We start from the raw sequence: 16,672 nt of genomic DNA on the forward strand, positions 1-16,672 counted from the left end.
AAAGTAATGTGTATACTTGGTAATTGAATGGGCAAGATATTTTTAACATTGCCATAATTCTGAATCTCTTCAGGCGAGGTCCTCCGACTGTTAGAGCCGTGCAGCTGAATGGGAATTGTAGTTTATCACTGCAGAATAACTCAAAAAGTAATTTAGCTACATTTCTTTTGGGTTTGAATTTTAGTTTTTACACATTCTGTTCTCTTTCAAATGTTATTTTTTTAATGAAACTGTAATAAAGCAATATTTCCACTGAAAGGCTTTAATGGACCATATGTGTCAGGAACATTAGTTCCGCCCTGTGTTGGTCCGTGCTGTTTTGACGTTGCACCAATATGTCCACGCTGTTTGACAGTTGTGGGTCCGTGACCGCTGGGATGGAAATATGTCATTCATGATTGTAAAACCTTGTTACATGTAGTACCACATTAAACTAGAGGGTTTGGGGACATTTTAATCTAAACCATGGCTCGGGTTGTGAAAGTGTTTCGGACTCTGCGGAATCACTGGAAGAAGTCCACATTTGCTGTGTGCGTCCTGTCTTACGGGGGCTACTGGCTGTATGGTAAACACTGGTGAGTATCTCAGGTTATGGTGTTTCGACGGATTAGATAGAATACAGGTCTGTCACTATGTCTTTTTGTGTCTTATCAGTGACAATGTCCTGCGGAGAGAGGCTTGTCTAATGGCCAGGGTAAGACATCACTTATTTTCGCGCATACAGTACCAGTAAAGACATCACAAACTAAACTAACCTTCTTCAAGTACATATTAGTCCTAATCATCAACATAATCTCTCTTAGGAATTTGGGCGTCAACAGATAGCACCACAGGAGCAGCTGAGGAAGGCAACAGTGATCCTGAACCCTGCAGCTTGCAGTGGGTAAGAAGACAGGAATCTCAAAACATCTCAGTCAAACGTCTGGGCTTACATATATTTCCATCATCCTCTCTCAATCTTCCCCAGGAAAGCCAACAAACTGTTTGAAAAGAATGCCGCTCCTATTTTACACCTGGCTGGTGTGGAGATTACAATAGTAAAGGTATGCTTGGCCTTTTTCCTGCAGAATCCATCACTGCTGGTAGAAATCTCATTGTGTGATGTCATGATTATATATTCATCCACAGACAGATTATGAAGGCCAGGCAAAAAAACTGATGGAGCTCATGGAACAGACAGACATGCTGATCGTGGCTGGAGGGGATGGCACCTTGCAAGAAGTCGTCACAGGTTTACTGCGAAGGCCGGATCAAGTAGGTGTCACACAGTTTTCAGGCATTGGTTTCTGTTTAATGGCAAAATCAGATGATGCCAGTTTAATTCAAACTTTTCTTAAAACAAAGTCACTGATGGATGTTGTGTGACTACAGGACACAATCAGTAAAATACCGATTGGATTCATTCCACTGGGCTCTCATAATTCCCTCAGTCCAAGTCTTCACCTCCTCAGTGACAACAAGGTCAAGTAAGTGTCTTATCAGTATTATTCTTAAATTTAATCTGAAGCACTTTTCATGTGGATGTCCAGTCAGAAGAGTAGATGAGTATTTTTGTCACCCAACGCTGTGCTTTTGGGCAAGAAAGTACTAGCTATAGACTAGGGTGGTGATAAATGACAACATGGGCATCAGAGGCTGGGGTGCAGTGCATTCTGGCACATGTAGTCACTGCCAGCATGGCTCTGCAAGCAGGAGCGTTATTGATCAGTATAACATGCACTGAGAAATTAAATACTTCAGTTGAAAACATTTACCTTGAACCCTGACTGGACATCCATATGAAATATGCTGAATTTTCCCTGTAAAAATCCAGATTTTTTTTTATCACATAATCCCATGATAAACTGTGTGTTGGTTGTGCCTCACAATTTAAGCTAATTTTTCCACCTTTCTAAAATTTTCAGAGACATCACATCAGCAACACTGTCTATCCTGAAGGGGGAAACTGTACCTCTGGATGTGCTACAAATCAAAGTGAGAAACTTTGAAAGTTATGAACCTAAAATAATTTCACACGTTGTCGTCGTGTAAGATTGTTGATTCATGTTTGCAGTGCAGTGAGATATTATGCGTCAGCCCTTTGACAGGAACTTAAGTTTGTTTGTGTTTGTTTCTAGGGGGAGAAAGAGCAGCCGGTCTTTGCTCTGGTGGGACTACGTTGGGGTGCGTTTAGAGATGTGGCTGCAACAATCAGCAAGTAAGATTACACAATCAGAGAGTGTAATTATGGGCAAACCATGACATAATTCCCTGTACAAAGGAATAATTAACCATATTTCCTTATAGATACTGGTACCTTGGACCGCTGAAGACAAATGCAGCACATTGGTTTAGTACACTACGGGTAAGGCTATATTTTTTTTCTTTTAACAAGCTTGAACAAGTATATTCAATATATTGAGCCAGCGCTGGTTTTTATAAAATATCTTATATTCTAAAGATGTCACCTACCACCCTGAAAAAAACATTTTTTTTTTTGCCAAGTACATTTTCTTTCAAATGAAGTGTCCTTGATATGTATTGAAATTTTCTACTACCATGAAGTGCTTGATTGATCATTGTATTTTGTCACTGTATCTTCCACACCTGTTAAAAGTACTGCACATAGTTTTTAACTGGTCATGAAATAGTCTCAATTTAACAATGATGCCTCTAAATGACCTACATAAGCAAACGAGACCATCCACAATAAGACTGTTATACTTATTTTCAATGGCCGCCACCGGGTCAGATTCTCTTTGAAATTAGATGAAATGAGCCTTTGTTTGTATTTTCACAGACAAAGTGTGAGTGAGTCATGCATTAGCAATTTAAATAGAACTAGGAGGAAATTTTTATGTAGATCATTTTATTTTTGACATGATATTTTGTGATTATGGTCGTGGAAACACTACTACTTTTGTTGACATGAGCCTCCAAAATCAACACAAAATGAAAGTTCCTTGTGTGAGCTTTAACCTGGAAAGAACTGGAAGTGAAAGTGCAGGTTTCAGGGTAATCTTAGTACTTTGTACTGGTCTGAATGGTACTATAGAAGTTTAACATTCTCACAAAAATATATTTTTTATGATTTCTGAATGTTACTTGAAAATATATTGTGTTATTTTGGCAAAAGATTTTGAATATCTGTGCAAAATCTAAGGAGTCGGCAGCCTCAGTAAAACACATCATCTCACTGAATGAGTCCTCTACTTTGTAAAGTAGATATCATGAGGGTATAGCTGTCACCATTGACTGTTATAATTCTGTAGCTGTTGCCGTATTTTAATTTTACACTGTTGAAAATCTCTCAGGAGTGGCCACTAGTCCGGGATGTCACAGTGTCCTATTTGGCTCCCAGCCTTCGGCCCCCTGACCTGCCCCCTCAGAAGCCGCCTCGACCCAACCTGCTCTACCGCATCGTCTGCAGGCTGAAAAACTACTGGAACCCTCCTGTTGAAGGTAGTGTGTGTTATTGTGTTGATACTTGGATCACAGCATGGATGAGAGCAGTCGTCATGCCGACGGTCTTTTTTTTGGTGAAAATAACCACTTTAATTTGACTGATGGTTAATAAAAATTCCAAGGTCTTTTCTAGTTCAAACACATAAAAGAAGAAAACCATATTACTGTGAAGCTAGAAGGAGCCCAAATTCTATCCAGTCAGTCCAGCCAGTTTGGTAAACAGTTAAGCTCTGTCTTTGTCAATCAATGATTTGCATCATTACATAGAAAAAAATAAAGTAATAGGGGTCCTTTTAGTCGTCTCCATCAACGTGGACAAACACAACTACCTTATTGAATCCTCAGGTATTTCTGTCATTTTTTATTTTGTTAAGACACTTTATTTTGCTGTTTATTTTGGGGCGTGGTCGTTCTGAAGACAGGGACGTGATGTATGGCTGCTCCCGTTCATGGATAAATGAGTCAAAATCCCAACAGAAAAATATTGTGACTTGTGTTTTGGTGTGTGTGTGTGTGCTCAGAGCCTCCTAAAGTGGAAGAGCCAGAGGTGTGGAAGGAGCAGCAGCTGTCGACGTTAGAGCTGTTTATTCAAACGCACAACAAAAACCCAGTGAAGACGGTCAGTCCAGAAATAATTCTAGTTATAAAACCATATACATGCTCTTATAAAATCCAGAGCACTTGAATGCCGACTTGATCTGACATTTTATATGTTTTTTCTGTTTATTTGAACTCACAGCGCATACATGACTCCCTGATGATCTGTGCAGAACCGGACGACTTCACCGTGGGCGAGTTCATAACTGTTGGGTTTGTAGTTTCACTTTTTTTAATCAGTCTGCTGCAAAGAGAGAACACTGTCGAGGATGATACGCATAATATCGAAGTTCATGTTTACCTAAATTGAAGTAAAAGAATGTAAATGTTCATTATAGAACTAAAAAAGAAGAAGACCCGACAATATTCACTAAAACATCTACAAAACTGGAAGCCAGTGCTTGCCGGCTACAGCTGCCAGAGGTCAGAAATCCTTTTAAGTGATCAGAATTATTTTATGTGCTAATACAGATCTGCTTACTTTGCACAGCTCAGTATACTGACATTGGACTTTATGTCCTGACCCCACAGGGCGCCGGTGGCTTCTACAACATCGACAACGAGGAGTATGAGGCCATGCCTGTGGAGGTGAGGCTGTTGCCACGGAAACTACGCTTCTTCATCAGTGCAGAGCGCAGAGAGCAGCTCCTCGCACAGATGCAGTGAGGGGAAAAAAAAAGTAAAACCATAAAGGAGACAAGAACAGCAAGACAAAAACTTAACTGCAGAGAATCGCAAAAGAAGCAGATGCAATTAAACTCTGAGGCCATTTTGGAAACTGCTTTGCCGGCTGGAAGGATTCTGAAGTACTTTTGGTTTGACCAGCCTGTTTTACTACATGTAAACATCAGTTTAAACAATTATGAGGAGGATTCTATTACATGTCGTATGTAAAGGACCAAGGCTTTGTATCTTTAAGCCAATAATCCATGTATAGCTTGTCTTACAAATGAACTTAATGTTTACTGGATGGTTTACTACTGCCCTCACACTTGATCTTCGTCAATAAAAATAATATCTGTCCAATTCAACACAAAGTGTGTTTATAGCAGTTTGACATTTTAGTATGGAAGCATTTAGCAGATAGTTTAGATAAGGAGCACAGGCACTTGTTGGGAGGGCTGCAGGTGAGAAGAGACGGGGGCCCAGCAGAGTAAGCATAGGTTGGAGATATATAGGTGAATGAACAAGAAAGAATACAGACATGCTGCAATATTCTGAATGTGTTGCAAAGGAGCCAAGATTTTAGACCAGGAGTTTGGCAGACTCCCTGGTGAGGCTGGGTCTGATCTGACAGATGGTGTAGACAGCACAGATTTGCAGGATTAAGCAAGTGGATGCATCACGGTCCTCTTATATTTGGTTGTTCGGGAAAAGACAAAGGGAGGCTTTCACTGTTATTTTGGCTGTCCTAACTGGGGTGGAACAGACTTTTAAGGGAGTACTAGAGCACATTTATATTGTAATTATAGAAAGACCAACAATTTTAACATATGTGAACATAGTGCATTGTCCTAGGGGTACCCCGGTGATGTAGTTTGGACTTCCATATATTTGGGGGATTCACAGGAGACATTAAACAAAAGAATGGTCAAAAATGGAGCAGCAGAGGTTGAGATATTCTGACTTTTAGTCCCTAATATGGGTCAAGGTCTGAAGGTGCTGAATCCCACATTCCCCAAAGTACAAATGGCTTGTTTAATTTTTTGTTTAATTTTAATTTAACCCTACTTGTCTGCCTCAATGGTCACTTCTTTCAAACCCTACACTCCCAGTTTGTAACACAGGATTTCTGTTAAAGCATTCGAGTCTCAAATCCAATGCAGACAAAATAACTGGTGATGTCATCAGGGTGATGTCATCAGGGTTATTCTTTTAGACTTTGAGTAGCTCCTTTAGAGTCACAGAAGACATTATACCACTGATTTGTGCCCTTTTAAATTATCAGTATATAAAGTAGTTAAAAATGGCTCCATCTCAACTAAATAAAATGGTTAAATGAGATTAAATAGAGATCAAATAATAATGCAACCCTCTGTGTCATTTTTTCCGCAAAGAGTACTTTCCCTTTTCATACTTAAAGTATTTTAAATTGCTGGTAATACTTATGAACTTTCACTCAAGAACTTTCGAATGCAGAATGCATACTTTTTACACTGTGCTCATGCTACTATTACTTGCATCACAAAGGCGTCTTGTCCAGATCATCCTGAAAGTTGTTGTGTGCCTTAGAAAGCACTGAAAGTGGCGCTCTTGGTCAGGGGGAGAAAGAAGGAGCGCAGGAAAATCGCCATGCAGAAGATTAGATAACATTTAAACTGTATCAATGTTTTATTGTTTTACAATGGCAGTACAGTGGAATTAACAGTTGCTCATGCTATTGAGTTCAGGTGTACATTTACTGACATCTGTTACAGTGTTTCACATTAGTAAAGTTGAAGACTTATTTTTCTGTGAATACTCTTGATTTACATTATAACCAAGAATGAAACACTACTTGGATGTGTTGCTGCATGTGTGCAATACTTTTGCTGTCTTTGACATTCAGTAGAGTGACACATTGTACAAAACAAACAACTCATTTAGCTAATGCTGGTACACATTTGTGAATGGCTCCACAAAGAAGGCATTTTATACAGTGGTGTGTGTTGTGTACATTCCCTTTTACGTTTAACATACACCTGTAAAGCAAACACCGTCGGAGGCAAGAGTATACAGCTACCAGTCAGAGTCAACAGGTTTCACTGGAGACATTAAGGTCAGTCAGTAGGAACGATGTACTTAATCTTTCAGCAAATACTGTTGACACAGATACAGAAATGAGTCGGTTAAGTTTGAGAAAATCACATTTCTTTAAGGCCCCATTTAAACAACAAAACGCTTAAGTGCCCTTCTTTTTCAAATACAATAATGAGGGCACTTTTTTTAAATGTTTTAACCAACCCAGAAAACATCTTTGGGGATGGGTCAAGTCAAAACAGTACAGGCTGTAAGGATCATCAGTTCTCAACCTGGGGATCAGCCCTGAAAGATCATTTCTGGCATGTGACAATGAAAATGAAATGAATATTTGTACACCACAGAATTAGAAATGCAAGTTTTTTAGAAATTACTTGGTGTTTTCGCCTGCATTGTTGGAAGGGGGGGCATGAGAAGGTTGAGAACAATTACTCCAAATTTAAACAAGGCGAGCATCAGCCACATGTGTTCCAACATGGAACAAATTATCACTGATTGGCAATGTGACGGATGAACTAAACCAAAGTGCCAGGGAAATTCAAAAGACACAGTTGGCCCATCTCCAGAGCTGGATTCACTCAATGGGACTGTGATGAAAAGGCCGAGAGAAAACCCCTCAGCTGGAACAGACTCCATGAATCTGCCCGTGGAGGAGGAGTTAAAGCTTCTGCTCAGCCCTCACTGTGACCAACGCTGCATCTCCAAAAACCACAAAGAGATCTTTGTCGAGGACACAGAGGAGCAGAGAGAGGATCTCTCTGAAGCTGATCAACAAGGAAACTACGAACGGTTCCATCAAGGACTCTTCATTCAGCAGAAGATCTATTACCTTCCACTGATGAAGCAGCCTCTGGTTTGAGTAAATAAAACAGTACAATATACAATATACACAAGAAAACCCTCCACTCCATAACCACTTGCTGGCTCAGACTGTAAGTTATAAATATAGCATTAAAAACTAAAAAGTACAGTTAAGCATGATCACCGTGTGCATCAGGAAATAGTCCAGTGGTGGACGTGGTGCAGCATTCATGATAAGTTGTGTTACAGAGTCACATTCATCGACAATTCAAGAACCTCAGCTGATCACGATGTACAGTATGAAAGTAAAACATGAAACACAAAATGCCTTGTGATCAAACACAGAGACACATCATCAAATCTTTGTTGTGTTGAAGGTGCATTAAAGTGAACAAAGTATTTTACAGCTTTTCCCTTCTCGTCCTGTGAATCAGCTTCATATTAATGAACCATTACTATTATAAAAAGAGGACATCACACTCGATCAACACATATTTCACCTCAGAACTCACTTTCAGTTGTGGAAAAAAAAAGTTTTTAAAAAAAGCAGATATGTCAAAAAGGCTGGTAATTTCAGCTAACACACAGAATCCTATTGCTTCCTTTTTGAAAGGTGAATGAAATGGTCAAAAACGTAATCAGCTGTACTGTTTTCTTTGAATTTGGAGCACATAATGTAGAAGCAGAATCTCCTATAGTGTTTCTGAAGCGCACAGATTCATCTCCAGCAGTAAAAACTCATCCACATAATATGAACCTTTTCTCCAGGCGAATCAAAGCTGCAGGATTATGAATGTTTCAGTGACTTCTTCCTCGTGATGGGTGGAGTGGAGAACAACCAATCATCCTGCTGAGATGACCAGAAATGATCAAGACTTATAGAATTTTATCCAGTGCTTCAGCCACGGCCACAGAGGCCGGAATTTAAGTCAAGTAAGAACACGCAAACAAATATTTCTGACAAAAACATGACGGAAAGCTGTGATTGGCTGTACAAACACACTGCTGCCAAATGTCACTGTCTGCATGGCAGGTGTTTTATCAGCCACCGTGGACCAGTGAACCAAGTGTCCTCATCATGCACACTGGTTGGAAACAGTCGCCTCAGGTCAGATGAGACACACACAGAGGGAAAAACAGACACCCAGGAGGGGACAGCAGGCAACAGATGGAAGTCCCAGGTTGGAGGCAGTGTCTTTAGTGTCTTTGTGTGTGTATGTGTGTGTGTGTGTGTGTGTGTGTGTGTGTGTGTGTGTGTAGAGGGGGCCTTGAAGGCACAAATATCCAGTGGCATTCCGAGTTTCCCAGACAGAAGGGGGGCCTCAGGGGCAGCAGAGGTTGTCTATGACCAGCGTGACGTCAATACCGTACACCTCCAGCAGGTCGATGAGGAAGGCGCGATCACCCTGGGGATCCAGCCCCATGGCCCTCACGTGCTCAGCGGTGAGGGTGGGATCAACGCTCCCTGCTACCTCGGACAGGGTCTGAAAGATGCGGTTATTTAGCTCCATGAAGAACCTGGGATGAGATTAAAGACAGCTGCATCAGAGACTGGGAGTCGAGTCTGTGACATGTCACACTTACTTTGCATTACACAAAGATTTAAAACTTGTCTGGACTTGAATCTTGACTTGGACTTGCAACAAATGACTTGTGAGCATCTCTGGCATCACACTTTGGTCCTCAATATCATTTTACAATGATAAAAACTGCATCTGCAGATTGCAGTGCTACTGCCTGTCATGAGTTAAGCAGCAGATGTGAATATGTTAGTCAAGGACTCACAGAATGAAAAGATCCTCTTCATTTGAAGTGCAGTCTCCATCCACCTCCTGAGAGTACAGCAACATTTGCCTGGGGAAAAAAAAGTTATCATTAATCATCACGAAATTTGAAAAATATGATCTTCGGGCCTCTTATTTTGGTGGTCGACTCAATAATTTTCCTTGAAAATCAGCAAAACCTCATTGGACAGTATTTATCAGTGTTCATGTTTATTTTTCTGCATTTTTTTAACTGAACAAGTTCATTTTCAAAAATTATGATGCTTGTATTATAATCAAAAATCAAATAATTTGTCAAGAAAAAAGATGCTGTTTTGCAGTGTTTCACGGCGTGTAGCGTACCTCTGTTCACTCAGTTTCCTGTACTTCTCCTTATCTGCTGCATTCAGTCGGAGCAATGGCTGCAAATGGCTTCTGTGTGTTTTCACATTCTGGTTATCAATGTAGACGTCGTACAGATCTTTCTTCTCCTCGAAAATCTTCTCTGTGGTGCCTTTGGAATGAAAGAGGAAAGCATGCTCACATATAGGGGAACATCTCCATAGATTTCAAATAGTGGTCAGTTTACATGCAGTAAGGCTTCACTCACAGGCCACATACGACATCTCTGTTTCCAGGGCAGTGATGTCAGCTATGTTGATGTAAAAGAAAGGCCGTAATTCAGGCACAGAGACGCCGATTCCAGGTAAAGAGACGTTGGCGAGGCAGCAACAGCAATACACTGAGGGAGCACAAGAACAGTGGATTAAACTTCTCCACGAAAATGGAAAATAAAAGACCTCACTTAGGTGGCAAATTTTGTAGATTTACTACATCCTGGGTTGTTTTTGTTAGAGAAAATCAAGGACAGAATCTATGCTACAACCACAGAAATGAGGCAGTTAAAGGTATAATTCATTTAAAGTGGGTTTGTTTGAGGTACTCATCTATAGTCAGTGTATTATCTACAGTGGATGCTGGTCGACTTGCCCCTAGCTTGGAGAAGCAGAAAGGAGTAAGGGCACGGAAGCTGAACAAGCCAAATATCACTCTCTCTGGCTCAACCAGACTCCTTTTACAAAAACAGAAACTGTACCTCGCAGAACATGAGAGCTGCTCAATCAATTTGTTAGTTTGTGTTATTGTGTGTGATTTTGGTGACTCCAAACTAAGCTTTTAAAATACAGAAGTCACACAATCACACAAACAAACTAACTTACCGATGCAGCGGTAGAGCGGCAACTCTGGTGTTCTGCATGGTAAAATTACTGATTTTGCAAATGGAATCTGGTTGGGTTGGAGAGGGTGATATTTGGCTTATATGTATAACAGCAGTATCCTGTCAGAAAAGGCTGTTAGACTGTAAGGTGAAGTGGTGGAAAACTTCTAAATATAGCATACACTTAAGCTGATATAGATTTTTTTTAAGTGGCTAAAATACATTTTCCAGCAGATCCTGTCCACAGCATTACATCGCTTAGTGTTCCACACCTCTACTATTGCTGTGTCTCTAAGCCGGAGGTTTGCTGATCGGCATCTACTATAGTTCTGATCAACTGGTTATGGATAAGCACCTCATACAACCCCACTTCAAAAAATACAAATTATCCCTTAACTACAGTCATAGCAGTTGAAAGGGTGTGTGTGTGTGTGTGTGTGTGTGTGTGTGTGTGTGTGTGTGTGTGTGTGTGTGTGTGTGTGTGTGTGTGTGTGTGAGCATCTGTTGGAGCCGCTCACCCCTGTAGCAGACGACACCTACAGGTGGAGGGGAGAAGATGAGGAGACGTTTCCTAAGCAGGGCAAACTTCCACAGGACCATTATTTGCTCCCCGAAAAACTGGATGAACTGGGACATGCAGCCAGCTGGGTGAGTGATCTGCAGGGAGTAAAGAAAAAAGGGACAAATATGTTAGGTATTTTTTTCTTGTTCTTGTTTTCTAACTGAGCAAACGTACTATCCTAGACAATATAAATGTGTTCTGCTGCTTTCAGACCTTCATTTCTGGATGCATGCAGCGGTTGATGGTGGTGACACTCCAGGTTGGGCAAGCGGTAACCAGACCATTTCCTGTCGGGGGAAGAACGGCCTTCTTGTCCTCATAGAAAGCCTCCAGCGGAGAATACTGGCCTGGACACTGTAACTGGTGTCTACAAAGCAATAATGGAAGGAGAAAAAGACAAATAATACAAGTCTTTTCAGATTTGTGTAATTAAGCAGATTAAGCTCGCTTAAGTGTATTTAAACAAATCACATGCGCATATTCATGATCTGTACACTATGCTTGTAGCTCATGCTGCAAAATCCAAGATATTTAACAATAATTAACACAAATTCTGTAGCTTATATCTGAAATTATTCTCTAAATCTCAATCTGTTATAGCCTGTAATTACAAGCCTGTGTAGAACAATTGTGTATTCACTATCAGACACTATTTAGGTCATCTAGAGTGTAAGATTACAGACTGTGTCACCTGTCCTTAAAGGAGAAAGATGTAATATATTTACTGTACCAAGTCATAAAATGACAGGATAAGTCATCAGAGATTAAGGCGACACGGTAAATTGAAATACCAGTTACTCTCACAACAACACAACAGTCAGCAGTTTGACAGTTTGGCAGTTCAGGTTTGGCAAATAAGTTAGTGTCTACTTATGAGTCGTGAGAAATCATGAATAATTTTTTAGGGGGAGTAGATGTTTATAAAATTGAGCAAATTACATTGAGCAGAACGTTAATGGAATCTGACAGTGAGTCACTGAACTCAAACTCCAGAGTGTGTATTTTCTGAGCAGTGGGCTTTTGTTTATCAGGATAACGGGCTTGGCTTTAAATCAACAGGCAACTGAGAGTTGATCAACTTACAGCGTAGGACTCGCCGTCACTTGTCACTGTCAAAGTATAATGTTTTCCCTGCAAGCTGCATGAGCTTTGAGTCTGGGGAAACTCGCAATATTTTGAATTTGGTCCACAGTACCCATTTTTGATTGCAAGGGTGTTTCATATTTCACCTTTAAATTGCATTGTGGGATAATCTGAGGCCACTCGCATTACATAAACACCACTTTCCTATTTGGTTGACCACATCAGCTCATGCTCAACATATTTCTGATACCACATAGGGCATCTGTTCACTGCTGCAGAGCAAGTGTAAACAAGGCCACAGTAACCACACATAAACTAGATGACGCCGCTCCATTTAGATGAACTTGTATTTGGCTGTAATCTGAGCTGACTGTGGCTGTGTCAAACATTTATACATAGTCAATGAGGAGATAAGCTTTTCGTGTGAGGACTGAAGCAGAAGAGCAGAGCTACTGAAGAGAAGAGAGGCTGTCAAGGCCTCTTCCACTTCTGTGCCCCGACTTCATACAAAAACTGCATGTAAATGGGCTCCTGTGACGATAGCTATAACTGGGACTCTGGGTTCATGTTTAATAGATGAGAAAAAAAAATTTAACAAAGAAGCGCATAGAGGAGGTAGGCACATAAAGAGAAACCTGCAAACATGCTTGTGCGAGAAACACACAAGGTAAACAGAATACAGATCGGGTGGTGCACATGTGACAAAGGAAGAAAGAGACTTGCACAACATGCAGCACGTCTCACCTGACTTGGTTCTCCAGGAAGTGCATGTAGCGGTAAAGCAGTGTGTAGGAGGGCGACAGGATTCCCACAGACTTCATCCTCGCTCCTCGCTCAAGCTCACTCTCCACAGGCATGTTTGCAAAACAGGCCAGCCCAAAGTAACAACCTTTACGGAAATATCTATCGAAGGAGCAGAACAGAGAGGAAGAGTAAATACAGAGTGGCAGATTTCCGACCCGTGCTCCTCTAAAGATGGAAGATTTTGCGCTTGTTGATTGGTGGGAGCGTGTGGGAGTACGCACATGAAATCATTGGTGATCCTGTGGGAGCCGCTGGCCATCGACTTGAACTCAACTCCGTCTAGGTTGATGTCGTGAGGCAGGCACCACTCCACCATATTCCCTGAAATTCACACGCAGAAAACAAAACCACAAAGTTACTTCCCACACTCTACTTTCACCCTGACTGCTGCTGCTTCCTCTTATTCTGCATGTCAGTCATGTAGAAGCAAGAGGTCAGAGACAATGAGAAAGCACTGACTCAGCTACTGTAACTATCTTTACAGTAGGGCTCTAAGGAAATACCAATACACTTGACAATCGTGATATCATGTTTGGTAATACTATATCAATTCTCAAAAACACAGTAACATGATATTGTGATACATGCAAAGATTTGTGGCACGCCTACATTTGTTAAACCCCCAACTGCAAGACAGCAGCATTGTTCTATTTTCACTGTTCTGATTGCATGAAATTAAACTTCTGTGATGTATCACCTTGCTTACAGCATTGCATCTCATTAAACAGAATCCTGTGTCATGACACGTATCATATTACCAGATTTTAGCCAGTGCAGAGCCCTTATGTACAGTGACCTCTTCCATATATGAAGAACTGACACCCTGGTCTTGTTTTGAACTTTTGATTGTATATCTTGGATTTTTAACTATAGATGCTAAATGATTAAATTATATACAACATCCAATAGGATGGTTTTCCTTTTATTTACAGGTTGGGCTCCAGTCACTCAACACCAGCATTCAGTACAGCATGTCTGACAGCTTGCAAAAAACTGGAAAGCCAGACCAGAAAGTTCATATGGCACAGGTTCCACGGGCGACACCTGAAGTTGTCCAGCGTCCTCCTGGATCCACATTCTTTATATATATTTCACAATTTCGTGTGTCACAAATTCTGTCAACAAAATCTGTATTTAATGTGATTTTGCTGCTCTGTTCTGTGCATGCAACATCTACTGCACAACTGTCCGTCCTGGGCGGGGGGATCCCTCCACAGTGGTTCTCCCTGAGGCCCCTTTCTGTTTTTTCCCCATTTAAAAGGGTTTTGTGGGGGAAGCTTTTTCCTTACTCTTTCAAGAGTCTGCAGGTGTCACACTGTACAGACTGTAAAACCCAACGAAGCAAACTGTTATTTCTGATATTAGGCTATACAAATAAATTTTGACTTAAAAGTTAATTTCTTTTGGAAGGGTTGAACCACCAAAATTATTCTTATTTAAGGGTTATTCAGCACAGCGGATTGATTATGAATATATTTATTTGGGTCTTGACATTTCAGATGTTTGACAGCCCCACCGGGGCTGACAGCAGCATACACCCTTCACCTCCATGACTCAGTATAATGCACTGAAGCACATCAGAAAGAGATTTGCATTCAAAGGTAACAAAATATAATTTAAGGAAATCCTTCAGGTGTTCTAGTTCACAACTGTTACAAATAAAATTACAATTGCTCATGCAACAATCTGATTGCTCACCCGATCTTGTATCAAAGGTAACCACAAACACAGCCACGATCTGGTCCTTTTCCTCCCACTGATCCCTCACCGACAGGCCGGGGAAAGGAACATTGCGATCTGTACCGAGAGGCTGTGGGCGATCCCAGCCGTGCCCACAGAGGACTGTTCGCGGGCGGCCCGGGCTTCCGTCCCCGCTGGCAACAACAGCTGTTACACTCTTCGTCGGACTGCAGGTGATGGCGGTGGTGCTACTGCCGCTGCTCCACCCAGTACCAACCGCGGGCTGCGAACTTTTCTCCGGCGTTGCGTTTTCATCTCGCGGCTGAGAGGGCGGCGGTGGCGGGGCCGCCTGGTTCGGATCGGGCGGTGGGATCTCCTCCCAGTCCAGCAGTGGGGCTCGGTCCGACTGCTTCACCATGGTGGTGGTGGTGCTGGTGCTGCTGCTTCGGGCTCCGAGGACTCGGGAAGGGAGAAAAATATCAGAAAAGTCCGCTGTCCTGTTGAATCGAGCGCACTAAACACGCTGCGGGAGCCGGATCATGATTTCCTGCTGCTCGGCTCTCTGCTTGTTTTCTGTGTATTTGTAAGCGTGTCACATCCACTGACGGGCTGCTGGCTCTCCCTGTGCCTCCCTATGTCTCCCTCTTTCTGTCTCACTGTTTTGATGACGTCGCTGACTTCCGCCCACGTGTCTACGTTAATATTTAATAGAATGACCTAATTTTGGTTATGGGCTATTTTTCTTACCTTACCCCATATTACCCAAAGTTGAAGAAATTCATTTAAAATTAATTATTGATATATATCAAGCCTATTTCATTATTACTTGTAAAGTTGGACATTAAAATGTGTAAAACAATACATTGTTTCCACTTTATTCGTTTTAACAATTGGAAAAGAATCTTGCATTTAACATCTTCATTAATTTAGTTTACTCTCCTAAATTCACTCTGCTTAAACAGTCCGTGTTAAAACTTTTTATATTATAAAAGTACATAATCATTTAGTATATACATATTTAGTATATACATATAGAACATAACCAATTCATGGACTAATTATCCTACGAATAAAATGATGAACTTCTAATAAATGCAAATGCAATTATGTAAATAAATACATGTTTTTAAAAATGACAGTCATATAGTGATTTTCATATTAATAAATGATCAAAGGGCTGGAATTAGATCGTAAAAGGAACTGATCCAGCCCAGCTGAATGGGCCTGATATCCTTTTAACAAATGTTCATTTTGCAATTCAGATATTGATGTGTCATGTTTTCTCCGCTTGTTGTTACTCCCCATTATTTTGTAAACAAATGGAAGAATCGTTCGCTTCAAACAAAGAGAAATGTCTGTTATGTTCAAATCACGTTTGGATGTAATGTTTGGACTGGTAACGAAACAGAAATGTGAAAATCTGCTGATCTTATAATGGCAAAATGTTATACACACAAAGCCAAACTGATGAAAACCCAACACATTTGCAATGCTTTTTCAAAAATGAGTTTCAACTGTAAGTCCCTGAAGTGCATCTGTTTAAAATCTGCAAGAGAACTGCTGAAATGTGCAGTTTTACGAATTAATAGATCCGGAATGTATTAACCTTGAATTCAGACTGAAGACAGTTATGCATTTAATTTAAGTTTTAACTTTATTTTCTGTATTATTTATGTTATATCATTTAGGAGTTATTTCAGTAGGCTATCAGCACAAGCTGAATATGAATTTAATACTTTTGCATTTGGAAATGTTCAAACTAAATACAATAATAAATAATACATTTATTTTCTCCTCCGCCTTGTTGTTTGTAATTCTGCTGTTCAATGAATCATTTTGGGAAAAGATTTATAGTAATCCTGTATAAGGCCATTTTAAAGCCATTTGTGTGGGTCATGATCAATTCAGCCAATCAGAGGGCTAGGTGTGTTAACCCGGTGGTGTAGTTTATTTAAACAGGAAGTTATTTGCATACACGGC

The 16,672-nt window shown here is 40.7% G+C and overlaps 2 protein-coding genes across 2 annotated transcripts; one reads left to right on the top strand and one right to left on the bottom strand.

The window, feature by feature from the left end:
• The first annotated feature begins 310 nt into the window (after positions 1–310).
• agk (acylglycerol kinase) lies at positions 311–5,078 on the top strand. Its single transcript, XM_084734208.1, has 14 exons — positions 311–575; positions 655–694; positions 804–883; positions 968–1,043; positions 1,129–1,254; positions 1,372–1,466; positions 1,905–1,974; positions 2,118–2,197; positions 2,287–2,344; positions 3,294–3,441; positions 3,966–4,063; positions 4,184–4,254; positions 4,380–4,464; positions 4,573–5,078. Exons 1-14 carry the CDS (start codon positions 466–468, stop codon positions 4,705–4,707), a joined length of 1,272 nt encoding a protein of 423 aa, XP_084590334.1. The 5' UTR covers positions 311–465; the 3' UTR covers positions 4,708–5,078.
• A 1,275-nt stretch (positions 5,079–6,353) lies between these two features.
• On the bottom strand, positions 6,354–15,343 carry dennd11 (DENN domain containing 11). The gene is made up of 9 exons (XM_084734833.1): positions 14,711–15,343; positions 13,234–13,333; positions 12,953–13,111; positions 11,339–11,492; positions 11,082–11,220; positions 9,955–10,086; positions 9,708–9,858; positions 9,367–9,435; positions 6,354–9,099 (listed from the first exon to the last, which is right to left on the bottom strand). Exons 1-9 carry the CDS (start codon positions 15,108–15,110, stop codon positions 8,904–8,906), a joined length of 1,500 nt encoding a protein of 499 aa, XP_084590959.1. The 5' UTR covers positions 15,111–15,343; the 3' UTR covers positions 6,354–8,903.
• Between the last annotated feature and the right edge of the window lie 1,329 nt (positions 15,344–16,672).

This window comes from Lutjanus erythropterus, chromosome 13 (assembly GCF_056507025.1).
Source record: "Lutjanus erythropterus isolate fLutEry1 chromosome 13, fLutEry1.hap2, whole genome shotgun sequence".
NCBI lineage: Eukaryota > Metazoa > Chordata > Actinopteri > Lutjaniformes > Lutjanidae > Lutjanus > Lutjanus erythropterus.